Source organism: Budorcas taxicolor, chromosome 2, assembly GCF_023091745.1.
Source record: "Budorcas taxicolor isolate Tak-1 chromosome 2, Takin1.1, whole genome shotgun sequence".
In the NCBI taxonomy this organism is placed as follows: Eukaryota; Metazoa; Chordata; class Mammalia; order Artiodactyla; family Bovidae; genus Budorcas; species Budorcas taxicolor.
The window spans coordinates 179,366,683-179,394,224 of record NC_068911.1 but is presented as its reverse complement, the minus strand read 5'-3'; the positions used below and the strand labels follow the sequence as shown (position 1 = coordinate 179,394,224).

At 62.6% G+C, this 27,542-nt stretch overlaps 1 protein-coding gene across 6 annotated transcripts in view; it reads left to right on the top strand.

The window, feature by feature from the left end:
- Positions 1-27,542, top strand: part of ARHGEF10L (Rho guanine nucleotide exchange factor 10 like) — a 164,842-nt gene that overhangs the window by 94,042 nt on the left and 43,258 nt on the right. For 4 of the 6 annotated variants that reach the window (XM_052636255.1, XM_052636254.1, XM_052636258.1 and 1 more), the window contains 9 exons: positions 1,430-1,444; positions 1,667-1,848; positions 5,196-5,311; positions 5,738-5,865; positions 7,321-7,421; positions 14,675-14,796; positions 19,992-20,078; positions 21,478-21,704; positions 23,631-23,785. In XM_052636255.1, coding sequence (XP_052492215.1) covers positions 1,430-1,444; positions 1,667-1,848; positions 5,196-5,311; positions 5,738-5,865; positions 7,321-7,421; positions 14,675-14,796; positions 19,992-20,078; positions 21,478-21,704; positions 23,631-23,785 — 1,133 coding nt within the window. The remainder of the gene's footprint in view (positions 1-1,429; positions 1,445-1,666; positions 1,849-5,195; positions 5,312-5,737; positions 5,866-7,320; positions 7,422-14,674; positions 14,797-19,991; positions 20,079-21,477; positions 21,705-23,630; positions 23,786-27,542) is intronic. The other 2 variants (XM_052636257.1, XM_052636256.1) reach the window with 1 other exon arrangement.

The following is a 27,542-nucleotide window of genomic DNA, read 5'->3' as shown; positions in this document are numbered from 1 at the left end:
GCCATGCCTGAGGCCTGAGTCTGCAGACTTGTGGCCCGAGGGTTGCAGTAGCCTTCCGGAAATCTTATGTCTGGCTTCTCTGGGGGAATTCACAGAAAGATTGAGACATCCAACTTCTCTTGAAAATGGAATATCCCACGTTCTGGGCCCACACTGCCCGGGGCCACATGGGCCTGCGTCTGGGCTGTGTGAGCCCTTCACTGGGCCTCCCCACTGATCTGGGTCCCTCCCATCTGCTGGTCAGTCCTTTGGGCGTCAGGGATCGTGACCCTTGACCCCGTGAAGGCCAGTGGGACCTTTCCAGCCAGACTCTTAGCCCTGCCAGTGGAGGAGAGCCTCATTCCTTGCTATTTGGCAGCGCTTTCAGAAACCCTGGAAGCAACAGCTGGCAACAACACCCCAGACCCACGAGGAAAGAGTCACCCACACTCAGGTGTTGACCCTGCCGGGCTCTCCTGCTCGCTCAGCCTCCGCCCCCTCGTCTGTCCGTCTGATTGTCCTTCCGGCACTCACTGAGCCCTCACTTGGCGCCTGTCCACAGGTCTGGGCGGACCGGCCCTGGCAGGGGCCTCAGGCCAGGGAGCCTCTGGCCCAGGTCAGTGCGGCTCTGCCAACGACTGACTCTCCATGCACTCATTCAGCCACTCTCTCATGCAAACACTGTAGTTTTCTTATTTTTTATTTTTCTGACTGCACCGTGTGCCATGAGGACTCTTACTTCCCTGACCGGGGATTGAACCCGGAGCCCCCTGCGTGGAGGGCTCAGCATGGAGTCTTAACCACTGGACTGCCAGGGTGTCCCCGAGCTCTTTACTTAAGTCCTGTTTGCATCCTGGGCTCCATGCAGGTGCCAGGGGTCTGACCGACACCCTCTCCGCCCTCCTGTTGCTTGGAGCCTCCAGGGTGTGTACGTGTGATGGGGGTGTTTAAAAGTGACAGCGTTAGTCTCTCAGTCGTGTCCGACTGTTTGTGACCCCACGGACTGTAGCCCGCCAGGCCGCTCTGTCCATGGGATTCTCCAGGCAAGAGTACTGGAGTGGGGAGCCATGCCCTCCTCCATGGGCTCTTCTAGACCCAGGGATCCAACGGGGATCTCCTGCTTTGCAGGTGGATTCTTCACCCTCTGAGCCACCAGGGAAGTGATGAGGGTGTTGGCGGCCCACATTTGGGGGTCATTTTGGGTAACTCGGGGTGAGTCATGTGGCCTGAGTGTCAGTGTCCTTTTCTGAAATAAGGCAGAGGCTTCCTAGCAGGGCCGTGGTGGGAATAGGGGGCGATGGAAGGCTAGCGTCCGGCCTAGGGAGAGAGCTCTCCACGTGGTACCCCTCCGCCCTCACATGGCCCAGCCCGGCGGCCGCCCCCCAGGGGGTCTCAGCACCTGCAGAAATTGCTCAGTAACAATAATGACCCTTCTTGTCTTTCTCCTCAGGCCTGCCAACCACAGGTAGGGGTTCCGAGGCTCGGGGTGGGCGTGCGCCTCTGGGGCTGGCCTGGGTACCCCAATGCTTGCGCCTCCCCCGCTGCCCGCTCCACCTGCTCGGCTTGGCCGAGGGCTGTGCTGGGCTGCGAGGTGCCTGGCTGAGCTGACGTGTGGAGGAGCGGCTCCGGGCTGACCCTGGGGCGGGTGCAGCAGGCTCTCCAGGGCCGTGTCCTCTGTCCCTGGCAGGGGCCAGCTGGAGATCAGCAGCCTGGCGCCCCTGGGGCCCAAGTACGTGGTGAAGTGGAACACAGCGCTGCCGCAGGTGCAGGTGGTGGAGGTGGGCCAGGAGGGCGGCTCCCATGACAAGGACAACGCGCTCATCCAGCACGCTGGTACCAGGAAGGCCTCGGCCTCAGGCCAGGCCCAGAGTGAGTGCCCGACCCCGCCCCGCCCGGCCCGGAGACTTTTCCTGCTGTTTGTAGCTGTGCAGAAGCACGCACCCATGTCCCTACTCAACAGTGCAAATGCAGCCCCCCTGCATTCACCCCTCCACCCCCAAGCCTTGTACACCCTCACACGCATACACACACGTGCACACACGGGTGTGACACGCAGTGACCTTGGATTCGAAAGCACGACCTCTAGGGCCTGCCTGGCCATTGCCTGCCTCCCTGTGGGACCGCAGTTTGCCTGTCTGTTCTGTGAGGGGCCCGGGTGGCCTGTTCCCAAAACCCGCAGAGCTCAGGCTCAGGGTGGCCTGGCTCTCCTGGATCCTCCTTCCCTGCGCTGACCGTCCCCTCAGACTCTGTCCAATGACGGGGACAGTGAGAACTGGGGGTGACCGGCTCCCCGTCCGTCCGCTTCCTCCGTCTCCTGCTGCTGCAGACCTCCTGGCTGCCCTCCCTGTCCTGCGCGCCTCCCTCCCCGGGCCGACTCTTCCAAGTGCACACCAGAGCTGTGCGTCCCCCTGCACCCGAAGTGTGCTGGTGGCTTCCCGCTGCCCTGGGGTGAGGCCCGGCGTCCTCACTGAGGCCCGCACGCCCCTCCCGCCCCCTCCCGCCCCTGCCCACCCCCGCCTGCCCTGGCCTCATTCCTGGGGGCTGAGTGCCCTCCTGCCCCAGAGCCTTCTCCCGGCCTCTACCCTTTTCCGCGTGTTCTGCTGCTCTCTGGATTTTGTCTGGCTGCCCTGACTCATCTTGGCTCAGGTGACACTTCCTCCAAGAAGCCTTCCCGGTTCCTTTGGGCTGGCCAGGGGCCAGCCCTGTGCTCTCAAGGCCCGGCTGTGTTCTCACCTCTACGGCGATGCTCTGGTTGCCGTCTCATCTCGCCCCTTGGCGTGACTGTGGTCCTCTGCCCAGGCGTGTGGTGGATGTTTACACATATTTGTCGAGTGAACGGAGGAGGCAACTGCGGGGCAGCAGGAGGGCCTGACTCTTGGCCCTCCCCACCAGCCCTGTCTCACCCTAACCCTGGGGGTGCCTCTGAGGCAGGGGTCACCACACACTCTTGGCCTCAGGGGGCCGTACTCGCTTTACCCGCTGGGTCTGCCTCCCCAGGCCTGGGAGGCAGGCAGTGGGGGCTGTTCTGCGTTCCTGGCTGGCTGTTCACAGAAGCCCCCCAGGAGGGGCTCCTGGCCCGCCTGCCCCCCCTCAGAGGCACCTCCAGCCCAGGTTCTGCTCCACTTTCCTGGGACCACTTGGCCTTCTGCTCTGGGACCCCTCCTCCAGCCACTGTTTTATCTGTGACCGCATTTCTCAAAGTAGAGGGCTAGGGTGCCAGATCCCCTTCAAAGAGGAGAGAAGAAATCCTTGTTGAGCCCCAGTTGGCCTTGGATGAATTTTTATTATATTGTTATTCAAATACGTGCAGATCTAAGACTAGGTACAATATTAATAAACTTCCTATGCTCACATCCCTTGAACAACCATAACATCTAAACAGAATCACAAGCAGAATAGAAATGAAAGTACAAAACGATAAAATTCAAATTAGCAGCATTAGTGGGACGTGACGGATGAGGTGGTTTTGCTGGAATGAAGTCGCTCTCTTACGGGCCGAGTTCTCTTGAGCTCTCAGCGCCTGTACCCTAAGGGGCCTCGTGGTGGTCCCCGTTCCCCTCCAGCTCGTCCCGCTGGGGTCTCTGCAGAGCCCTCCTCTGCCCTTCATTCGGTGGGAGCCTGTCTCTTAACGCCCACGCCCACCTTGCCCCATGTTCATTGCCTGGTGGCCAGCACACGGTACCAAAGTCCACGTGGCTCCAAAGTCAGGAAGCCCTCACCCCGGGCAGCAGGCCGTGGGTTTCTTCCTTTCTTCTTTTCTGAACACACCATGAGGTTCCTGGGATCTTAGTTTCCTGACCAGGGATAGAAGCCACGCCCCCTGCAGTGGGGGCAGATTCTTAGCCACCGGGCGCCAGGGAAGCCCAGGGTGTGGCTTTGCAGGCCTTGCGTCCAGGTGACTGGGGATGAGCCTGTGAGATGGTCGTCCGGGTGAGAGCCCAGATTGCCTGCCGCCACCCTCCCCTGGGGCTCCATGAGACTGCAGCTTGGCTGACGCGGCGTGGAGAACGCAGCCCGGCTCCCCTAGCCTCGCATTTAGAGACACCCCCCCCCCCCCCCCCCGCCCGTCCAGTCCTGCGGGGCCCCTGGCTCTGTTTCTCGGTCCTCCCCTCAGGGCCTCGACACTGCAGTTGTATCACCCCGAGAGATCTGGGTGCCGTCACCCCCATCCCGCCTCTGTCCCATTGCCCTGATACCTTCCTCCCTAATACCTCCCACCATCTCCTTAACTGACGCCTCTGCCACCCTACTGAGCTTCCCAGGCGGTGCCAGTGGTAAAGAACCCGCCTGCCAGTGCAGGAGATGGAGGAGACACAGGTTCCATCCCTGGGGCAGGAAGATCCCCTGGAGAAGGATATGGCAACCTACTCCAGTATTCTTGCCTGGAGAATCCCAGGGACAGAGAGGAGCCTGGCGGGCTACAGTCCACAGGGCTGCACAGAGTTGGACACGACTGAAGCGACCCAGCACACATGCGACCCCAACCAGGTCGTCAGCTCCACGAGGACAGGGGCCTCGCCTGTCTCGCGCCGCGCTCTCTCCAACACGCACAGGCGAACCCGCCGCAGAGCAGGCTCTTAGAGCAGCTGTGAGCTGCTGGCCGTTCACGGGCTCCCTTGGCATGGCTGCCTCCCTTCACGGTGGCGCTCACCTTCCTCCTGGGCCCACGAGGGCTCCTCGCCACTCCTGGCACCGCTGGCTCTGTCTTCTGATCTTCTGTGACCCTCTGCATAGTCCGAGTGTGGCCCAGACCCCAGGCGCTAGACTCCCCCGACTGGAGTGTCCCCGCTAGTAGAGAGAGCCTGGTAGCGTTTCCTTCCTTATCGCGAGTGCCATATCCCCAGGGCGACAGCTCTTCTTTTCTTTTTGAAGATGTGTTCATTTCATTCACGGCTCTGCTGCCGCCCGCCCGTGGGCTTTCTCTCCTCGTCTGCGCAGGGCTCCTCTCTGGCTGTGGTGTGCGGGCTCACTGCAGCGGTTTCTCTTGCGGAGCGCGGGCTCTGGAGCGGAGGCGCGCAGGCTCGGTTGTCTCGCGGCTTGTGGGATCCCCGCCCCCGCCCCCGGCCCGAGGATCCCCCGGGTCTCCTGCCCTGGCCGGCGGACTCTCGGCCGCTGAGCCCCCAGGGAGGCGCGGCAGCCCTTCGCCGCTGTAGTGAGCGCCTGCTGGGGTTCCTGTTGGTGCCTTCCCCACCCACAGGGTCTCTCTCTCTGCCCAGATAAGGTGTACCTCGGGCCCCCGCGCCTCTTCCAGGAGCTTCAGGACCTGCAGAAGGACCTGGCCGTGGTGGAGCAGATTACCCTCCTCGTCAGCACGCTGCATGGCACCTACCAGGTACCCAGCGCCGGCCTGGGCCAGCTCCCCTCTCTTGGTGCCCGGCGTGCCCTGGCCTCGGGGCCCCCCAGCGGTGCCTGGTGACACCCCTGTGGCTGCTGGGAGTAGTGTGTGGTCTGTGGTCTGGGCGGAAGCCTTGGTTCCGGTTGAGCAGGGCCCGGCTGTGGTCACCTCTTTGTTCCCTGTACAGAGCCTGGTTTGTCCCACAGCGTCTTCCCAAGCCTCACCCCAAGCTGGGAGGGTGTGCCCCTTTCAAAGGAGGGGTGCTGGGGGTGTCAGAGCCCAGGCCTGCTGCCCGGGGAGTGGCCGAGTGCGCGGACCCCTGCTCCTCTCCCCCTGGCGGGCCCCAGCTGCCCTGGAGTCGTGGAGGGTGGCTCTTGGGGACAGCGGGCTGTGTGCTGACGTCCTTGGCTCCCTGCGCCCTAGAACCTCAACATGGCAGTGGCTCAGGACTGGTGCCTGGCCCTGCAGCGGCTCCTGCGGGTGAAGGAGGAGGAGATCCACTCGGCCAACAAGTGCCGCCTGCGGCTCCTGCTTCCTGGAAAGCCCGACAAGTGAGAGGAGGGGCCGAGGAGGGGCGTCGGGTCGTCCTGCTTGGGGCGGGGCGGGGCGGGGCGGGGGCGGGGCGGGGCGGGGCGGGGCGGGGCTGGGCTGGGCTGGGCGGGGGCTGGGCGGGGCGGGGCTGGGCTGGGCTGGGCGGGGGCGGGGCTGGGCGGGGGCGGGGCGGGGCGGGGGCGGGGCGGGGGCGGGGCGGGGCGGGGGCGGGGCGGGGCTGGGCGGGGGCGGGGCGGGGCCCGGCATAGCTGTTCGAGTACAGAGCAGATGCTCATGGCCGCATGGATGAATGAACGAAGGACCCGTTCGTACCCGGGTGAGCCCGCCCTCTGTTGGGCTGCTTGGACGCTGCCAGCGGTCGGTCGACCCTGCCATCCCCTGGGGCCAGGTGCAGCCAGCCTCCCCTAGATGCCTGCCCAGGAGCTGATGCTCCGTAGACCCACACCTGTGCCACAGGCATTAGTGGACTTGACGCAGAGATGGAGAGGGAACAGTGTGGCTCCCCACTCTGCAGGGGGGGAGGCGGGGCTCAGACGTGGGAGGCGGGGCTGGGTTCTCAGGGTCCTCACTGCCAGGCCTACGCCGGGTGGTGAGCGGTCAGAGCCCAGTCTGTGACCCGCTGGGTCTGTTGCACAGAGACAGACACGACTGAGTGCACGCATGTGTGTGTGGCGGGGGCAGGCGGGGAGAGGCTTACAGCCTCCGTAGCTGCAGGGCACGGGGGACTGGAGCCCTGGGTGGGGGCCTGAACCTGCACGTGGCCCTCCCACTGGCTCCTGGCACCCTGCTGAGCCGCCCTGTCCCCCCTACCCCGTGCCTCCTCCTCCCCACGCCCCATGGACGGCTCGGGACCCTGGGCCCACCCGCCTCTCCAGGCTGGGGTGGACCACAGGGGTGAGACAAGCTCAGAAACAGTGAAGGCGCCCTACCGCTCCGAGGTGAGGTGACGAGGACAGCAGGGACCTCTGTCCCCAAAGCCTGCACACACCTCCGCTCACTCCCTCCTTCATGCATTCATGTATCGTTCAGCGGACATTACCGAGCAGTTGTCCTACATCAGGGGCCAGGAACAGGCCCGAGTCACAGGCTCTGGGCCAGGCGTGTGCAGGTGGCTGGCGAGGCCTGCGGATGGCTGACCAGTTGGGCCCGGGGGGGCTGCTTGAGTTGCAGCCTACAGAGGCCCAGACCCCTGTGGCCTTGCTGGGCTCCTGGGCCAGGATGGGAGGCTGTGGCCTGTCGCCCTGGGGACCTACCTGTCCCTGCAGCTGTGGTGGGTAGAACTCTTTCCCCAAGAGACCGAGGCTTTGCCAGGCCACCAGCCCCTCTGGCCATGCTTCAATGCTCTGCACAGACCGCGCTCCGTCTCCAGGGCTGGTGGGGGCGGGAGAGGGGCTGGCGGCCTCCCGGGAAGCCAGGCCCCATTCCAGTACTCATGCCCTGCTCTCTCACTGAAGGTCCGGCCGCCCCATCAGCTTCATGGTGGTCTTCATCACTCCCAACCCCCTGAGCAAGATCTCCTGGGTCAACAGGTTGCACCTGGCCAAGATCGGACTCCGTGAGTAAAGCCCTAGGGTCGGGGTGGACAGCGGGCGGTTTGGGGTGTGTATATGTGTGAGCACGAGGGGAGCGTTCAGTCTCGGGGGCCACGGAGGCTTCAGAGTGAAGGGGGATGCTGTAGTGACCTTGAACATGTCACTCCCCCGCTCGGAGCCTCAGTTTCCCCATCTGTAGAATGGTGGGAGTTGATGGAAAGTTAATTAGTCTGGAAGAGGAGAGACTGGAGAGTCACCACTAAGGGTTTTTTTTGGTGAGAATGATGAAAATGTTCTCAAACTAGAGAGTGGTGATGGTTGCCCAGCTGTGTGACTATACCAGTGAAATGTACTCTTTATTTAAGGGGTGGATTTTTATGGTAGCTGAATTATATCTCAATAAAACTGTTGTAAAAAGAATGGTGCAGGTTAGACTGAACTGATTCTCACCCGGAGGCCTCTTTATCCTTCTTTCCTCCTGTTCTGTGCACCCCTTAGTCGCCCAGTCGTGTCCGACTCTTTGCGGCCCCACTGGCTGTAGCCCGCCCGGCTCCTCTGTCCATGGGATTCTCCAGGCCAGGATACTGGAGTGGGTTGCCATGCCCTCCTTCAGGGGATCCTCCCAACCCAGGGATCGAACCGAGGCCTTCCGCACTGCAGGCGGATTCTTTACTGTCTGAGCCACCAGGGTCTTTTCTCCTATGCATCCCATGAAATAGTGGACATTTCTATTTATAAAGTGTTTCCTGTGTGGCGAGCCTTTTCCTAAGCATTTTACACATCTCTCTTTCATTTCACATTTCACATTCGTAGTAACACCATGAGGCAAGTCTGTTGTGAACGCCTTTGCACGCTTGGAAGTCTGAGGCCGAGAGGCACAGCGGCTTGCCGGAGCTTGCACAGCAGGAAGGGGCTCAGAACCTGGGCAGGCGGCTTTAGAGCCCACTCTTAATTCCTGTCCTTCTCCTTCCTCAAGGTGGTGAGCTTCTGTCTGCCAAACTACATTCATTAAGCTATAAGCACTTTATTTGTGCTTTTTTTGAATTGACAAAAGGCCTGGTTTGTTGCTGATCAGAACCATTACTGTCTGTGGCATGCTGCAATTCCCATATGCTGATTCCAGTCAGCAGCAGCGATTTGGGGGGTTTTATTTTGTCTCGGTTACTAGTATGATCTTTTTCGAGATAAGTATTCAATATATATCTCCAATAGACTTAAAAATGCTGCTGGGAAGGGGTCAGGACCTTTTTCAAAGGCTTTCATCAATTAAAAAAAGTATTGAGGCTCTACAGTTATTTGAGAGGATGAGATGGATGGCATCACCCACCCGATGGACATGAGCTTGAGCAAGCTCCAGGAGTTGGTGATGGACAGGGAGGCCTGGCGTGCTGCAGTCCGTGGGGTCGCAGGGTCGGACCCGACTGAGCGGCTGAACAACAGGGCACGGGGGAGGAGAGCAGCGAGCAAACAGGCCACTCACTCACTGTTCTCAAGGAAGTCGCAGTTCACAAGCGCAGGCGGGGTTACGTGAGGAGCAAACCGACGGGGCGGGGCTGGGTGGAGCTGCGAGGTGGCTGGAGCTGACTTGTGACCGGCACAGGGCCTGGGGTCTGGACTGATCAGGGCCAGCTCTGCGGAGGTAACCTCTGAAGCTGGGCGGAGGTCTCGGTCCAGTGAGCCGGGCTGTACAGCAAGTGCAAAGGTCCTGAGGTGGCCAGAGCTGGTGCGTAGCTGGTGTGAGGGGAGGCCGGTGGGAGTGGGGAGCGGGTTTACTGGAAAGCCAGGGTGAGGTGCACGGAGTTCCTCTGGAAGCCTGGGGGCTTGGTTGCCATGCTGAGAGCCGGAGGGTGGTGCGACCTGATTAATGTTTAAGGGGGTCATCTGGCTGCTGCGCAGAGGGCCGTGGAGGGGGCGGTTGGGGGTGTAGGAGGGGAGTTGGGGATCGCAGAGGGGGTGTTGGGGGTGCAGAGCGGGCGTGGGGGGCACGGAGGGGGCGTGGGAGGTGCAGAGGGAACGTGGGGGGCGCAGAGGAGTCGTTGGGGTGGTAGAGGGGCACGGAGGAGCCGTGGGGGGTCACAGAGGGTGCGTGAGGGGGCATGGAGGGGGCGGTTGGGGATGGAGGGGAGTTGGGGGGCGCAGAGAGGGTGTTGGGCTTGTGGGGGGCACAGACCGGTCGTGCGGGGCACGGAGGGGGCCTGGGGGGGCGCAGAGGAGGCGTGGGGGGTGGAGGGGCACGGAAGGGGCGTGGGGGGTCGCGGAGGGGGCGTTGGGGGGTGGAGGGGGTGTGGGGGGTCGCGAAGGGGGCGTTGGGGGGTGGAGGGGCGTGGAGGGGGCGGTTGGGGGTGGAGGGGAGTTGGGAGCGTGGGGGAGTGGAGGGGCACGCAGTGGGTATGGGGGGTGCGGAGGGGCTGTTTGGGGGTGCAAGGAGGTAGGGGAGGGAACAGGGAGGAGGCCTGGGCTTGGAGGAGCCGGGTTCGGGCCCTCCGGGGTCTGGTGCTGACCCGCGCGGGCCTCCACGGGTTGTTCCTGTGACCAGGAGGCCTGCGGACGGTGGAGGAGGGGTTTTAAGCCAAGGGTGGTGGGGATTCTGGCTAAGGTGCCCCGCCTGCTGGGCGTCGGCCGTTTGCCCCGTTCTCCCCGCCCGTGGGGGCGGTGCCCAGGGCCTGAGCCCCGTGCGTGGGCCTATGCCACCTGCCGTCTGAGGCTCAGATGCCTTGCCGAGAGGCCCGGTACTGGCGGGAGAGGAGCTCGCTCGTGTGAGCAGCCCCCTCCTCCTCGGCCTGTGAGGGCACTCGGCTGACTTATCTCTGCCCGGCCCCGCTGCCGCAAAAGTCTTGATGGAAAGAGTCGTCTGAAACCTTATCTGAGTGCCTGGGTTCCCCTGGGGCTCGAATAATTTGGTTCTTTTATTTTGCCAGTTTGTTTTTTTATCTGCAGTGCCTGGTGCGGGAGCGGGGTGGGGAATGATATGAGCCTATTAGAAATAGAATATGTTAAAAACATTTATTCACAAAGGATGTTATTCCTTTTGTCCCCTGTATCTTCCTCCCTCCCTGAGCCCAGTGTGCCGAGATCGTAATCCACCAAAGACTGAGGGCAGAGGGCTGGGCAGGGGCCGCTGGGGACTGGGATGGGGGTCAGTTCTGCCCTTTGGAAGGGCAGGGATGCTGGGGGGTCTGGGGACCCCATTGACACCCCAGTGTGGCCGCCGCTGTGCCCTGCGGCCTGAGGAAGGCAGGCTCTCTCCCTTAACCCGGCCTAGAGTCCCCTGGGCCTCTTCCCATGCATCTCGGGATCTGAGCACCATGTGAAGTGGACCCAGACTGTGTGGGTTCAGTTCCCAGCTCTGTGGCGTGCCAGCTCCGTGATCTCGGACAGACGATTTCACCCCTGCATGCCTGGGATTCTCCATCAGAAAATGGGGATGTTCCCAGGGTGTCGGCTGGGCTGAGCGTAGGGGAGATGGTGCGCGGAAGGGGCAGCCCCCAGGAAAGGGGTGTCTGCATCTCCCGGGGGGAGTGGCTGTCCTGGGGTCACATTTGGTGCCGAGGGGCCAGGACGCCCTCCCTGTCCCTGCCAGTTAGCCTCTGTTTGTTAAGGCTCAGGAAAAGGTTTGTTGACAGGAGGCCCTGGAGGTGGGGGTGGGGAAAGGACAGGGTGGGGCTTCTGGCCTCCCTTCCTGCGTCCCCCCAGCCCCTGTGGCTCTGAGTGCTGAGCCTCTCCCAACGCGGCCTTCCCTGTCCCCACCCCTGGAGGGCCTGGGCCAGGCAGACCCCAGGCCAATCCCCCCGTCAGAGTCAGAGAAACAGGTCCCCGGTGGGTCTGCATTAACCCTCAGCCATCAGAGGGCGGCGCCAGCACCTGCCCAAGCGCTCGGCGGAAGCAGGAGGGCTGAAGGTGCGGGCCCCTGGAGCCCCTCTTAGGTTTACCCCAGCCGGGTGACCACGGCCACTGCCCGGCCTCCCCAGACCCCAGTCTCTGCAGGGGCGAGGTGCCCAGACAAGACGCGTGTGGGGATGCCCGTGGCCTCGGTCTGCAGCGTCTCCATGGAGTGGGCAGGTGTGACAGGGGCCTTGGGTTTAGCGCGTAGAGCGGGGTAGGCTGGGCTGTCTGCTGGGGCCACCATGAGGGCGAGGGTGCAGGGCCGAGCATGGCGGGAGTGGGAGGCAGGTGGGGCTGGAGATGCTGGGTAGGGCCGGCCAGGGTGGGGACTCGGCCCCGGGGGACGGTGGCGGTCCAACCTCAAGCATAGTAGTGGGCATCCTCTTCACCCTGAGGACAGTGATCGTAGTGGATTCTATTTCTTTTTTAAAGAATATGCTTTAAAGAATTACTTATTTCTTCTGCTGCGCCGGGTCCGGGCTGAGGCAGGCCGCTTCGTTGCAGCGGGCACGCTTCTCTCTAGTTGCGGCGTGTGGAAGTCGGTGGTTGCGGCGGGCGGGCGTCGCTGCCCTGCGGGATGTGGGATCCCAGTTCTCTGACCAAGGTTTGAATCTCCGTCCCCTGCTTTGCGAGGTCGATTCTTCACCACTGGGCCTCCAGGGAAGCCCCTGGGTCCTGTTTCTTGAGTGTCTGGTGCCCACTGGACATCAGCGTATAGTCTTTCCAGGCTCACAGCAACTCCTAATGGGCGGGATTATTTCCCCCATTGTCCAGACGAGGCCACAGGCTCAGAGAGGTGACATGCGCTTCTCTGAGCCACACAGGGCCCTGCTGGAAGAGTCAGCCTCCTGCGGCCGGCGGGCGGTCCCGAGGGCTCTGGGGCACGGGCATGGGCAAGGACCCCAGAGTTGGGTGGGTGCTGGCGGACACAGCTGATGCTAAATAAGGCCCCACTTGATGTCAGCTGGAAGTCGTGGCTTTCCGTGTCCAAGGAGGCAGGCTTCTGATTCGGTCTCAGCCGCCCCAGTTTTGTGATGGAACAATGGCAGCGGCAGATGGGGAACAACAGCCCCATTTTCTGTTAACGATCCCAGTCGCAGGCAGGGAAGGCACCATCTGGAAGGAGAAGGTCAGATCATTAAGGAAGAGATGGGATAAATTGCCAGGACTCGATGGGCTGGGAGTGCGTGGAGGGGAGGGGAGGACGGAGCTCGGGGCGACGGTGATGGGGGAGTGCACGCTTCCACTCATGGAGCTCCGGGCGGACAGGTGGGCTCGGACTGCTCTCCCGGGCCCCAGCCTGCCAAGGCGGGGGTCTGGCACCGTGGGTCCGTGTGACTGTGAGCGCTTGAAAGCAGGGCCAGGCTGCAGCTTCGCCTGTCTTCACTCGCCGCCCGGGGCTTTGTCCAGGGGTGGTGGGCGGTCCTAACGTGAGAGGCTGCGTCCCCAGGGCTGGCGGGCTGTCTCAGCTCCCCCCTGTCTTGCGGGTGCTGTGCAGGCTGCCTCCGGGGGCTAGCTCCTTAGCTCCTGAGCCGTGTCTTTGACCTCCCTCCCCCGGCCCCGTGCAGGTGGGGCGGAGACTCTGAGCTTGCCTGCTGGCTGTGGGAGGGTGTGTGGGCAGCGCCCTGGAAACTGTGAAGTGCGGTGCACACCACCATCCACTTACAGAGATGCGCGTCCTGGCTCAGCTTGTCCTTTCCTAGGTGGCCTCTCCTCCCCAGAGGCGGGAACCAGCGCCAGTGGAGCGCTGGGGGTGCCCCTGGCCCACTCAGGGAGGGAGCTCTTTGCTCAGAGACTCCGTTGCTTGAGGGGGTGGGCAGGCACTGGAGCCTCTGCCGGAGCGGGAGCTGGTTGTTCGCAAATCCCTGCATTTGTGAACATCCTCGCCTTCTCAAAGAGCCTCGGCCCCTGCCGCCTGGATCCAGCACGCAGACATCGCCTTTCTCTAGTGGAGGTGGCAGTCTTAAAGCCCCTCCTGCGGTGTGATTGACATACAAAGAGCCTCGCGCGGTTCGTGTGCACGGCTGGGTGAGTTCAGAGCTGAGCATGCCTCATGAGCTGCACTGCCGCAGTCTACGCCCTAGACAGGTGCGTCCTCTGCGAACTGCCCTGCCGCCCTCTGCCTTGTTATTGGTATTTGCGCGTGTGTGACAAGAACACTTACCATAAGACCTATCCTCTTAGCAAATGTTAAAGCACACGGTGCGTGCTCAGGTGCCTCAGTCGTGTCCGACTCTGCAGCCCCATGGACTGTAGCCCGCCAGGCTCCTCTGTCCGTGGGATTCCCCAGGAGAGACTACTGGACTGGGTTACCATGCCCTCCTCCGGGGGATCTTCCCAACCCAGGGGTTGAACTCGCGTCGCTTACGTCTGCTGCATTGACAGGCGGGTTCTCCACCGCTGGCACCAGCTGGGAAGCCCAAAGCACATCATACAGAACTGTTAACTGCAGGCCAAACAGGTGGCCTCTGGGATTTATTCATCTTGTGAAAACAAAGCTTCGTGCCCTTCCCAGTTGGCCGTCTTTCTCCAGCGCTTGCTCTGTGCTGAGTGGGGCTCAGGGAGGTGACTGCTCTTGGAGGCCATCGTTCTGATTTGACTGATCTGGAAAAAATGGGGCTCGGGGGTTCATGCCACACAAGGCGTGAGAGTCCGCTGTGCGTGCTTGCCCTGTGGAGGATGGCGTGGAGCAGAGGAGGAGGCGTGGGAAGTTTCCGCCTTCATGGAAAACGGGTGTAGTGGGAGGCCGGTGGACACACAAGGACACGAAACACACGTGCACATGCATTCACATGTATACACACGTGTACTTGTGTGCGTATACACACGCACACAGAGGGAAAAAGACGCAAGCCTGTTAATAAAAGAGCCAGAAATTGTGGCTAGGGCCATTGTACACACCCGCAGGGCTGAGACAGAAAGCGATGGAGGTAGGGGAATGTGGTGACCGTCAGTTGAGGCCTTTCCGAGAAGGCGGGGGCTTAGCGTCATCCTCAGTGAGGAGTGGAGCCGGCCCTGGAGAGGGCGGAGGGCAGAGGGCAAAGGGCAGAGGGCCACCCTCCTGCAGGGTCGTCCTGTTTCAGCCGCCGAGGAAAGCCTAGCACAGGCGGGCCTGCTGCCGGGGGTGAGGCTGACGGGGAAGGAGGGTCCTCGCAGCTCTTCCGGAAGAGTCTGGATTTTATTGCAGGTGGACGAGGACCCGGCAGAAGAGGGGAACCGCGGGGTTGGGGAGAGGCTCAGCAGGACGGCACTGGCTGCGTGGGGAGGGCGGGCTGTAGGGGCAGCAGTGAGCGTCCAGCTGGCAGGGTCAGCACGTGGGTGCCGGCTCCCAGGCCTCATGGACCACTTCGTCCCGTCTCTCACGGGCCCTCCCCACCCCTGTCCTTTCGCCCAGGGGAGGAGAACCAGCCGGGCTGGCTGTGTCCGGATGAGGACAAGCAGAGCAGAGCCCCGTTCTGGTGCCCGATCCTGGCCTGCTGCGTCCCCGCCTTCTCCTTCAGGGGCCTCAGCCTGCAGGTGAGTGCACGTGGGGGCGGCTGGAGTGCCCGGGGAGGGTGGGCGGGGGACGGGGAGGGCCAGGGCAGGGGAGGCCCGGCTGCTGCCCCAGCTTCTCCACGTCAGGCAATGGGGTTGCTCTCGGGGTCGGTGTCCCCCCCAGAGGAGGGGGCAGGCGACCTCTGTGGGTCAGGGAACCGACAGTTGCGTCGGTCTGAGCTAACAGACAGCAGCGATGTGTCAGATGATAGCATGACGCCCGCTCAGCAGACAGGCTGGAACGCACCCGGCCGGCTGCGCCCTGCTTGGGAGGCTTCACCTCTCGCGATGTTGCCGGGGCAGCCGGCTTTGGCTCCACAGCCATCACCCCTCTGAGTGTTTTGCCATCACTCACTAGTTTTATTATTTATAAGAACCCCACGAGTAGATGTCTCTAGGTCTCCTTCACAGGTAAAGGCTCAGGTGACATGATTTTTTTTTTAATGTCATGGCCGGTGAGGACGACAGGAGGAATAGTAATCTGGTTCCCTGACGCCTGCGCCCCTGGCCGGAAGCGCAGGCAGCTACCACCACCTCCTAGCCACCCCTCAGCAAACGAGCGGAGAGAAAAGAGAGCTGCGTGGCATAAAGAGAATAAATCAGATACAGTGAAAACAGAGACGGGGACACGCAGTTAGGGGGTCAGAGAGGGCCTCTCAGAGGAGGTGGCGTATAAACTGATCCCCTATTGGTGAGGAAGATCCAACCATGAGAGGGCCCAGGGGGAGAACGTTCAAACCAAACAAACCGACACAGAAGCCTGCAGTCGGAGCCGTCGGGGCAGCTGGCCGTGGCTCCGGGAGCCAGCAGGGGAGGCTGGGCTCTGAGACCCGACAGTGGGTGAGCTGGCTCAGCTGGCCTTGCAGGCTGCATCGGGTTTGGATTTCATCCTCGGAGCAAGGAAACACCAAGCGTGGCTCTAAGCAGGGGACCAGCGGGACCTGGTTTGCCTTTTGAAAGGATCCTCTGACACTTCCGGCCGACGTGTGGGAGGGAACTGCGGACCAGGAGGGGCCAGGACGGGAGGCTGAGAGCCTCGCAGAGCTCGGGGTCCCACTGAGACGGGGCGGCGCTTGGTGCAGGTGGAGGGAGGCCAGGGTGAATGGGGACCAGGGCGGCTGGGGCGAGGCGAGAGGGGCGCTGATCGTTAACGAAAGTGATGTTTTATTGCAGCGCTTAAAGAAAAAGCTCAGACCAGCCCACTGTGGGCTTGGCTTGCCTGCCTTTTTTTTTTTAAGTGAATAAAGAGCCAGGATTAGGGTAAGGCAGCGTCCAGTCCTGTCTTTCTTTCAGTTCTTGGTAATTATTCACCAATGATGTTTTGCGTGTGTGTGGGCTAAATTTTTATTGTAAGAGCTTATGTTGAAACCTTTTCTTGATGTCTGAGTATTGCGGTCCCCCTGACGGGGTGCCCCCGGGGTGAGGTGCTGGTCCTGGCCCTGGTGGAGGCAGTGGGCGGGGGTCCTGGGGACAGGTTTGGGCAGTGCTCTGGGCTTGGACTGGCTGGACTGGTGAGCAGGTGGGGCTGGGGGTGAAGGAGACGGAGGACTTGCCGGGTCTCTGGCTGCCGCTCCTGAAAGCTGGGCTCAGTGGGGCGCTGGTCCCTGTGCCGCAGCCTGATTTAAGGGCTCATGGGTCAGGCTCCTCCCAGTGAGCCTCACGCCTGCCCAGCGCCTGCAGACAGAGGCCCCGGCGCTGTGCTGGGCTCAGTCGCTCGGAGGCAACACTGAGAACGACGAAGACGACAGTGACCTCACTTAAGGCTCTTTAGTCTTGACAACCACACCTCGTGTACGGATGTGAGAGTCGGACTCTAAAGGAAGCTGAGCGCCGAAGAATTGGTGCTTTTGAACTGCGGTGTTGGAGAAACTCTTGAGAGTCCCTTGGACTGCAAGGAGATCCAACCAGTCCATCCTAAAGGAGAGGAGTCCTGGGTGTTCATTGGAAGGACTGATGCTGAAGCAGAAACTCCAGTACTTTGGCCACCTCATATGAAGAGCTGACTCATTTGAAAAGACCCTGATGCTGGGAAAGATTGAAGGCAGGAGGAGAAGGGGAGGACAGAGGATGACATGGCTGGATGGCATCACCGACTCAGTGGACATGGGTTTGAGGAAGCTCCAGAGTTGGTGATGGACAGGGAGGCCTGGTGTGCTGCAGTCCACGGGGTCGCCAAGAGTCGGACATGACAGAGCGACTGACCTGACCTGACCTGAGTCCTGACCACAGGGGGCGGGTCCTTCTGGGACATGTCTGCAGCAGGCTCCACCCTGGGCCTTTCCCGGAGATGGACTCTGTGACCCCCAGCCACCCTGAGTCACTTGCTCATGGCCCTGGGAAGGGGAGTGCCCTGACCCTTGCCCCATCCTGCTCCTCCCCCACTGTCTCCCCGGGCCTCTGTGGGCCTCCAGTCCTGACCCCGTTAGTAAGGAGCTGCCTGTGGGGTCCTGCCAGCTTGTGCCCAGGGGCACAGCCTGTGGGCCGTGGGGCGGATTCCAGTCCCCCTGCCTGCGGCTCTCCTGCCCCCGAGCAGATCCCATGGAGCAGGATGCATCATCTCATCTCCCCCCAGGGCGCTGGGCCTCTGGGGTATTCAGGACTCAGGCCTGCCCTGTCAGGTCACAGCCGGGGTGGAGGCATCCCAGACAGGCTGCTGCCCCAGGGCCTCCCTGAAAGAACGCCCCACACCCCCAAGCGGGGAGTCACCCGCCTCCTGTCACTGAGGGGTCTTCCCTATGCGAAGCCCTTGGGACTGAAAGCACCCTCAACCCCAGTGGTGTCGTGGCTTGGGGGTCTTTCTGATGGCCTAATTGCTGGGGTGGTAGGAGGTTCTTCTTGGACTTGGGCTCCACCTGAGCTGCAGGCCTGTCCCTGGAGGGCAACGGGGGGCGCAAGGGGAAGGCTCAGGGCAAGCCCATTTCCCCCTTTGGGCTGAGGCTCCGTGAGAGACCTGCCAGGGGAGAGGGGCTCGGGGCCTGGGACGGCTGCTGCCTGCTGCAGGCAGCTCGTACACAGGTGTCTCGGAGGCCTGAGGGCTGCAGCCCAGAGCCGCAGGGGCAGGCTTGTGTGGGCCTCAGCGCACCAGCAAGTGGCCTCAGTGCTGGCTGCCACCCCCATCAGCCAGAGTGACCGTCGCTGGGTCCCTGTCCCCTGACCCTGCCTCAGCTGCTGGTCTGGGACAGCCCCTCCCCACAGTGCTGTTCAGCTGACGGAGTGAAGCGCTAACGTGTCCCACCAGAAGCCCTCCTGACCAGTGACCGCTGCCGGGTGTCCAGCCCCTGCCCAGGGCGTTAGGCCCACCATGTCTAGCCAGGGCCCTGCCGAGGTGCCCGGGTCCCCGTGACCACGAGGAGCTGGTGTGTGGGGTCACCAGCTGGCAGCACTTCCCCGGTGGCACCAGTGGTGCAGGAGCCTACGAGGCGTGGCTTGGATCCCTGGGTCGGGAAGATCCCCCTGGAGGGGGACGTGGCAACCCACCCTAGTAATCTCGCCTGAAGAATCCCATGGACAGGGGAGCCTGGCGGGCTCCGCAGGGTCGCAAAGAGTCGGACACGACTGCGGCGGCGCGGCGCGCGCTGGTAGCAGCTGTGCTGGGACTGGGGCCCACTGCCCGCACCCGGAGCCTGCTGTGCTCTGCTCTGCTCCGCGTGGGGCTTCTTGGTTCTCGGAAGTCAGCTTCCCGCCACGGACGGCCCTTTTGGGTCCAGAGCCCGCCCCGTTCAAGGAGCCTTTGAGTCTTTGCCCCCGTCTCGGGCCCAGGCTCTGCCGACTTCCGGCCCTCTAGGGTTGCCATGGAAACACCCAAGCCAGGCTGTGGTTGCCCCAACCCCAAATTCAAGGGGACAGGAGCAGGAAGGGCCAGGCCCTGAGCGGGCTGTGGCCCCCGCAAGAGGCGGGGTGAGGGGGCAGGGCCTGAGGGCGCCTGGGAGCCCGGCCCAGCCCATGCTGTGCCCAGGAGGCCATGGCCTCCAGCGTGCTAACTGAAAAGAGCACCTCAGCCCTGATTCTGCCGTTCCTTGCTGTGTGACCCTGAGCCAGTCACGTCCCCCTGCCCTCCAAGTTCACGTTTGCCAGCCGCTCAGCTCACTTTCACTTTTCACTTTCATGCATTGGAGAAGGAAATGGCAGCCCACTCCAGTGTTCTTGCCTGGAGAATCCCAGGGACGGCGGAGCCTGGTGGCCTGCCGTCTATGGGGTTGCACAGAGTCAGACACAACTGAAGCGACTTAGCAGCAGCAGCAGCAGCACGGGGGCTGCAGGAGGTGACCCCTTTGGGTCCCCTCAGCTGTGGCCCTTAGAGGCTTCCTCGTCAGATCACCCCAGTGGGGCCGGGACAAGCAGGCCGCGGGCACCAGCAGAGGGCAGCACCTGCCTACTCAAAGGCCTGCCCTGCGGTGGCTGCTTCCTCTGGGGGCGGGGGGGCACCTCCACGTTCCCCAGTCAGCCTCCTCCTTTGATCTGGCTGGAGTTTCCAGCAAGGCCCCTGAAAGGGCCAGGCCCTTCCCTCACACTGCCGTCCTGGCCAGAGACATGGACGGCAGATTTAGTTCAGGAACAGGCCTGGGGCCACTGGCCTGGGGTTGGGGGCCACTGATGCCGAGGATTGAGCAGCCGGCGGTCCTCAGTGACAGCCCCACACAGACGGAGCCCCCAGACTGCGGACCAGCCCTCTGGTCCTGGCGGGGTTGGCCGAGGAGGGCTCTGTTGGCCCAGGACCTCGTCCGCCGTGCTGCTCGGGGGACACGGGGGCCGAGGGTGACGGTGGGACCCCCTCCACTGTGCTGCTCGGGGGACACGGGGGCCGAGGGTGATGGTGCGCGCCGCCTGTGTGGCCTCGGGCAGCTGTTTGTCTTCTGTGGACCTCGTCTTCCCCGCGTACGAAATACAAGGGGTGCACTTCGTGGTTTTCAACAAAGCCCAGTTTGGAAAGAGTTTCATTCAGGCTCCAGAAGGTTCCAGGAGGGCAGAGGTCCCCTGTGAGTGCCTGGGGGCTGCCGGGAGGAGCCTGCCTCTCCCTGGCCCCGCCCTCAGGGGCCTGGCTGGGGGCTTGAAGGGGATGCAGGAACCGGCAGGTTTAACAGCCCTTGACAGACGGTCCAGACCCAGGTCTTGCTGTCAGACGTCAGCCTCTCCGGCCCCTCGGTGTTCACCCCTGTGTGTGCCGTCTGTCTCTGCAGCTCGGGGCCCTGGTCCACAGTCCCGTCAGCTGTCCTCTGCTGGGCTTCTCGGCTGTCAGCACCTCCCTCCCACAGGGCTACCTCTGGGTGAGTAACCCCCATGTTCAGCTGGGGCCTGGGGGCATGAGAGGGGGAGGCACCTGGGGGGGTGCTGGAGGAAGCGGCCAGCCCGTGGGCGGCACCTGGGGGGCTGCTGGAGGAAGCGGCCGGCCCGTGGGCGGCACCTGGGGGGCTGCTGGAGGAAGCGGCCGGCCCGTGGGCGGCAGCTGGGGGTTGCTGGAGGAAGCGGCCGGCCTGCAGGCGGCAGCTAGGGGGTTGCTGGAGGAAGCGGCCAGCCTGTGGGCCCTGTTTTGCACACCCTCACCCAACACGGTCTTCTGGGGACTTCCACAGCAGGCTCTGTGCTCAGAGCTGGCACGTGTGACCTCAGCAGGAACAACAGAAAGCCAGGGGACCGATCAGAGAGTCGGATTCTTGCGACTGGCCTTGGTGCCGTGATGGACGTGAACGGAGCAGTGCAGGGTTTCTGGATGGCAGGTCTTCCCCCCGGGCGTCAGGAGGCAGGGCTGCGCTTCTCTCTCAGAGATTCCAGCCACCGTTCTGCACCGGGGTTCTGCAGAGGCTGCCTTGATCTGCATCGGTGCTGTGCTCCCCATGTGGCTCACGGTGCCGACTGTGGCCTCCCATAGGTTTCCTGAGGCTCCAGCCTCACCACCCCTCCAGTCAGTCTCCAGGCATTTAGGCCAAGAAAGTCTGGCTCACCCTTTAGGGTCCAGCCCAACCGTCCCTTCTGAGGGTGATTTCTTCTTCACTGGTCTCCAGTGCCTAGTAGATGCATCATACATCCACTATCCTTCCACCCACCCATCTATCTGTTATCCTCCCATCCATCCATCCAGCCTTATAATCATCTGTTCACCTACCCATCCATCCATCCATTCACTCAGCTAGTCTCTCTCCCTTCATCCATCTGTTGATCCATCCATCCGTCCATCATCCATCAGTCCTTGTAACCATCTGTCCACCCTTCTATCCATCCAGTCACCCAGTCTTCTATCCCGTCCGTCCGTTCTTCTGTCCGTCCGTTCTTGTGATCATCCGTGCATCCAGCCGGGCTATAATGGGTGTCTACCGTGCGCTAAGTGCAGGGGTGACCGAACGAGACAGGGCAGAGTGTGCGCTTGCTCTTTGTTGCTTCAGATTTGCCTTAAAGATAAAAAGGAAATAGAAAGCTGGCTGGGTACCTAGTCCATCTCAGCTCTTTTCCTGATTTTCTTTGGGCCCGAGTCTAACTTCTTGTCGTGGCAGCTGGGAACAAGTGGCCTTCAGTGACAGCAGGATGCCTGTGGGCAGGAGAGGGCATGTTTCTCTTGGTGCCTAAGCCCCGTGACAAACAGATGCTCGGGGTGGGTCAGCGGGGGCAGGGTCTGCGTCTGCGTCCGCCCAGGAGGCGCTCACCTGACGGCCCCTCTGGTCTCTGCCGTAGGTTGGAGGCGGGCAGGAGGGCGCGGGGGGCCAGGTGGAGATTTTCTCCCTGAACCGGCCCTCGCCCCGCACGGTCAAGTCCTTCCCACTGGCGGCCCCCGTGCTCTGCATGGAGTACATTCCAGAGCCAGAGGAGGGCGACGGCAGAGATGGAGACAAGGGCTGCCCCGCCGCTGACACCTCGGCCGGGGTGCACCCCACCATCTGCCTTGGGCTCCAGGACGGCAGGTGAGGGGCCTGGGCCAGAGTGGGCTGGGCACCCTGGGCACTGCCCCTCCAGCTTCGCTCCTCACCCCCAACATGTGGTGCCCCTGGTTGGGAGCAGGAGGTGGGGGCCAGTAGCAGGAGGTGGGGGCCTGGAGTGGGAAGTGGGGGCCAGTAGCAGGAGGTGGGGGCCCGGAGTGGGAAGTGGGGGCCAGGAGCGGGAAGAGGGGGCCCAGAGCGGGAAGAGGGGGCCAGGAGCGGGAAGTGGGGGCCAGGAGCAGGAAGAGGGGGCCAGGAGCGGGAAGTGGGGGCCAGGAGCGGGAAGAGGGGGCCAGGAGCGGGAAGTGGGGGCCAGGAGTGGGAAGAGGGGGCCAGGAATGGGAAGTAGGGGCCAGGAGTGGGAAGTGGGGAGCAAGAGCAGGAAGTGGGGTCCACAATGCCCAGCCAGTGTCAGGAGCTGCTCACACTTTACCCAGGACCCTTCAGGGGCTGCTCTGTGCCGCCCGGCCTCCTCCTGGTAGTGTGGGGCCACGGGCGGCGCGGGCTTCGGTGTCGGGCAGAGCTGGGTTTGGGGCCTGTAGGTCCTTGTGCTCTGTGACCGCTCTGAAGTGGTGTTACCATCCCCCACATGTGGGGCTGCTGTGAGAGCCCACCAGGACGTGGGTCCCGTGAAGACTTCAGGCCCCTTTGCTGTCACTGCCCTCATCTGCCTGTCTGTGGCCTCAGCTGGCCTTGCAGGGCAGGTGACGGTGCGGAGTGTGCCCAGGTTATGAGGCCTGCTGGCAGAGGGGGCTCCCCCCTTGTAAGACCTGCCTGGAGCTGGTGAGTTAGCAAACACTTCCGCGCAGCAGCGGCCACCCCAGCAGAGCAGGCCCAGTCATGTGGACAGAGGGTGAAAATTCTTCCCGTTAACTGGACTGTGAAGGCGGTTGTGGAGAGGACGCTGAGATGGGCCCACACCCTCATGCCTGCCTGCTGCCCGCACCCCCGCACCCTCATGCCTGTGTGCTGCCCGCATCCCCGCACCCTCATGCCTGCCTGCTGCCCGCACCCCCGCACCCTCATGCCTGCGTGCTGCCCGCACCTGCGGCAGCGTCCGGGGGCGTTGTGTATACCTGCCATGCGCTGCTCCTAGGCCAGGAGCGTGAGCCTCGTAGGGGCCCATGTCCCGCAAGAGCAGCCGGGGGAGGAGCTGAAAGCTAGTATACTTAGAACCAGCTTGGAAGCACTAGAGGCTTCATGCTGTCCAGGCCTGGATTCACGGAACCCAGGGGCCTGGTGAACTCGTTTTGCTTTTTATGAGATCAAACTACATAAAGTTATCATTTTAGCCATTAAAAACCGTGCAGTTCAGTGGTTTCCAGGACATTCCTGATGGGTAGCCATCACCACTGCTTAGTTCTGGAACATTCTTGTCATCCTCCAGAGCCTCTGGGTCACCTCATGTTCCCTGCCCCAGCCCCTGGGACCCACTGATCTGTTCCCATCCCCTGGTCTGGATTTATCTCTCCTGCTCATTTCATACAGACGGACTCACCCAGTGTGTGGCCTTTTGTGCCTGGCCTCTCTCATTCTCCTAACATTCTCAAGGTTCATCCAGGCAGTACACACGCTGGGACTTTGTTCCTTGGTATGGCCGTGAGGTAGGCATCACGGCCCCATTTTTCAGAGAGGACTGAGGCTCAGTGGTCCAGGCCAGCCAGCTGGAGGGGGACAGTCAGCTGGGTTTGCCCTTAGATGTGACCCTGAAAACCGTCCTCCCAGCCCCCCGGCTGTGCTGTGTCCAGAGCCCCATTTTCCGTGGCCCTGCCCCATAAAGGCCGCCCATGGAGAAGTCTGAGTGATGGCCTTGTCACGCAGCAGGAGGCAGGCTGAGCTGGTGGAGGTGGGGGCTGGAGCCCTCTCAACAGGAGGGCGGGGGGCTGACTGAGTCACCGCCTCTCCCTGCAGCGTCCTGCTTTACAGCAGCGTGGACACGGGCACCCAGTGCCTGGCGGCCTGCCGGAGCCCAGGCCTGCAGCCCGTGCTCTGCCTGCGACACAGCCCCTTCCACCTGCTGGCCGGCCTGCAGGATGGCACCCTCGCTGCTTACCCTCGGACCAGCGGTAAGGATGCGGTGCTGGGGGTGCTGGGAGCTGCCCTGGGCCCTGACCGAGAGTCAGATACAGGACCAGAGAAGCTGTGGGAGGCAGACCAAGGGGGCAGCTCAGCACAGAGTCCGGGAATCGAGGTGCTGGAGAGACTGGAGGCCCCTGGTCCCCGTTGGGGTCCCCAGAAGGACTGGCCGCTCACTGTCCTACGGACAGCTCAGGGGTCCCCAGAAGGACGGGCCGCTCACTGTCTTACGGACAGCTCAGGGGTCCCCAGAAGGACGGGCCGCTCACTGTCTTACGGACAGCTCAGCCCACTTCCAGGAGACTCTGCTGCACAGGAAGCGAGTCTCTGGGCTCAGAGAGACCTGGCTTCATATCTGGGCTCTGCCCTGATGACAGCAGTGTCCGTGGGCGAGCAGCTGCTCCTCTGTGCCTCTGTTTCCTCATCTGTAAAACGGGGATAATGGTAACACCTGCCGCTCATAGGTGCAGGTGGGGGTAAGCATTTCAGTGAAGGCAAGCATAGCGCCCAGCACAGCCGGTGCCCAGTGGGGTCAGGCGCTTTGGTCTCCACTGTTTGATCAAGCTGTCAGTGGCACAGACGATGTTGTCTGGAGGGAAGGTGGGCAGCATTTGAGCTGCTGTGCTCCAGGACAGGGTGAAGTGGTGCGGTCTTTTAATTCTCACCGCGACCCTCGAGAATGACCTCCTCCTCATGGATACTGATGCGGAGGTGCAGGACGGGATATGGAGTGCTATGGTCCCCGTCCTTCGTGGCTTGTTCAGCTCCCAGTCCAAGGACAAGAGCGGGAGCGGAGGGAAGCAGGTCCAAGACCAGCACCCCCAGAGGCTGCTGTGCCTCAGCCTCAGCCTTCCTGCTCCGCCCCCCTGGCCTCTGATTGCTGTGTCATCGCAGCCTGTTGCAGCTTATAAGCAGATATTTGTACTGAGGGTTTTTTTTTTTGCCACTTGGCACTGTGTTGGTATTTTAAATTAGCTTTTGATAAGGCATTTATAGTTTTTAATTAAAGGGGGTAGAGGGAGGGGAGGCGATCCCTCTCCCCGTCAGACACACCGTGTGTGTGAAAGTCAGTCCAGGCTCAGATCTTCAGCGAGCTACACCAAGACTGCTGGAGAGATGGCCACCCTCTGGCTCCTGTGGGAGTCTGGGAGCCCGGCCCGGCCTGCTCTGCACCCCCTAGTCCCCAGATGGGCTGCCTCGGGCCCTTTCCCTCTTGGCTCCTGACTTCAGTTTGGGAGTGCGGGTTGGGAGGAGGTGGGCAGGGTTTATCTGTGTGCCGGGCCTTCCATGACCGAGCGGCTTCAGCAGCCGAGTTTACTGACTGCCGTTCTGGACACTGAGGTCTGAGAGCACGGTGTCGGCAGGGCCGTGCTCTCCCCGGAAGGCGCTGGGGAAGGGTCTGTTCCAGGCCTCTCTCCCGGTTTCAGGTGGTTCCTTAGCTTGTGGCAGCATAACCCCCATCTTCCTGTGGGGCTCTCTTTGGGGGAGCCTGTGTCCAGAGAACCCCTTGGACTCAGACCCCCACCCTCCTCCAGCGTGACCTCATCCTAATCAGTTCCATCAGCACCCCTACCAGCACACAAGGTCATGTGCTGAGTGCTAGGGGTTGACGCGTGAATGAATGAATTTGGGGGACACAGTTCAAGCCATTGAGGGTTGGGGTCTAACCACTGACTTTCTGCCTGGGGTTGCTCAGATCCAAAAGAGCCACTAGGGACAGTTGGACCCAACACCCTCATTTTCTGGGTGGGAAGGGACTCCCCGGAGTCCCACAGGTGAGCCAAGACCTGAACCTCAGTGTCCTCCCAAGACTGGAGTCCTCTCCAGCTTTCAGGGGGCTTTGGCTGCTCTAGGCAGAGTGGGGTGCCGTCTGGCCTGGAGGAGGGAGTCAAGGTGCTCTGGCAGCCATCCTGCCGTTAGACATCTGTCCCCCAGATGTTTACTGAGCGCCCACTAGGCCCCGTGGATGTGGTGGCCAGCAAACCGGACGTGAGCCCACCCGCACAGCTTACAGAGGAAGACGAGACAGGCTCACGGATGAGCGAGCAGGCAGGAAGCTGATGGCTGTGCGCGGCGCTGATGGTCCTAAGGGGAGGTGCAGGGTGTCGGGGAGGGCCTGGCCCACTGTGCCCAGGGAGGGGCCCCGAAGCTGAGACTGAAGAGGAGCATCCAGCAGCTGCGAGATGACTGAGGACCCCAGGGTCACCGGGCCACCTGGAGCCCTGGGCTGTCAGAGCTGGGGCCTCGGAGTCCAAGCAGTGCGGCGTGGCAGTGTCTGCAGCCCTCAGGGTCTCTGCTTATCTGCGTTCATTCCTTCCTTCCTTCCTTCCCTCACTCAGCAAGTTCGCGTTCATGAGGTGCCAGGTGAGCCATCCCTGTCCATCCTGTGTTTGGGCACAGCTGCCTGGATGACCTCTGTCCATTCCCCCCACTCCTGGTCGGTCTCTGAGCAGAGACAGGGACTTGACCAGGCCTGGTGGGGCTGCAGGACTGTCCCTGGTTAGCCGCTGGGGACGGGGGCCACAGTGCCCTGCCGAGGAGCCAGAAGACAGGGTGCGTGAGGGCTGGACTGAGGGGTCAGGCTGTCGGGATCGGGTCCCACTGCGAGAGACTGGACCTGCTGATGCTTCCACTCTTGGGGCCTCAGTTTCCCCACCTGTAAAGTGGGTGTGAATTCCACCCCTCAGCACCGGGTGGCTGTGAGCGCCAAGGGCAGCCAATCACAGGCACTGGCGTGGAGCTTGGGGACGGACGCCCGCCTCTCCCACCCACCATCGTCATTACAGTCACGATGACTCCTGGGGTGTTGGCTGCCCCTCGGCTCCCCTCGGCCTCAGTGACTGTTGCGACCACTCCCGGGGTGTTGGCTGCCCCTCGGCTCCCCTCAGCCTCAGTGACTGTTGCGACCACGCCCAGGGTGTTGGCTGCCCCTTGGGTCCCCTCGGCCTCAGTGACTGTCGCGACCACTCCCGGGGTGTTGGCTGCCCCTCGGCTCCCCTCGGCCTCAGTGACTGTCGCGACCACTCCCGGGGTGTTGGCTGCCCCTCGGCTCCCCTAGCCCTCAGTGACTGTGGCGACCACGCCCAGGGTATTGGCTGCCCCTCGGCTCCCCTCGCCCTCAGTGACTGTCGCGACCACTCCCGGGGTGTTGGCTGCCCCTCGGCACCCTCGCCCTCAGTGACTGTCGCGACCACTCCCGGGGTGTTGGCTGCCCCTCGGCACCCTCGGCCTCAGTGACTGTCCCGACCACTCCCGGGGTGTTGGCTGCCTCTTGGCTCCCCTCAGCCTCAGTGACTGTGGCGACCACTCCCGGGGTGTTGGCTGCCTCTTGGCTCCCCTCAGCCTCAGTGACTGTCGCGACCACTCCCGGGGTGTTGGCTGCCTCTCGGCTCCCCTCAGCCTCAGTGACTGTGGCGACCACTCCTGGGGTGTTGACTGCTGGCCTCACTGACTGTCACGACCACTCCCGGGGTGTTGGCTTCCCCACGACTCCCCTCGGCCTCAGTGACTGTTGCGACCACTCCCGGGGTGTTGGCTGCCGGCCTCACTGACTGTCGCGACCACTCCCGGGGTGTTGGCTGCCGGCCTCACTGACTGTTGCAACCACGCCCAGGGTGTTGGCTGCCCCTTGGCTCCCCTAGCCCTCAGTGACTGTCGCGACCACGTCCAGGGTGTTGGCTGCCCCTTGGATCCCCTCAGCTCAGTGACTGTCGTGACCACTCCCGGGGTGTTGGCTGCCGGCCTCAC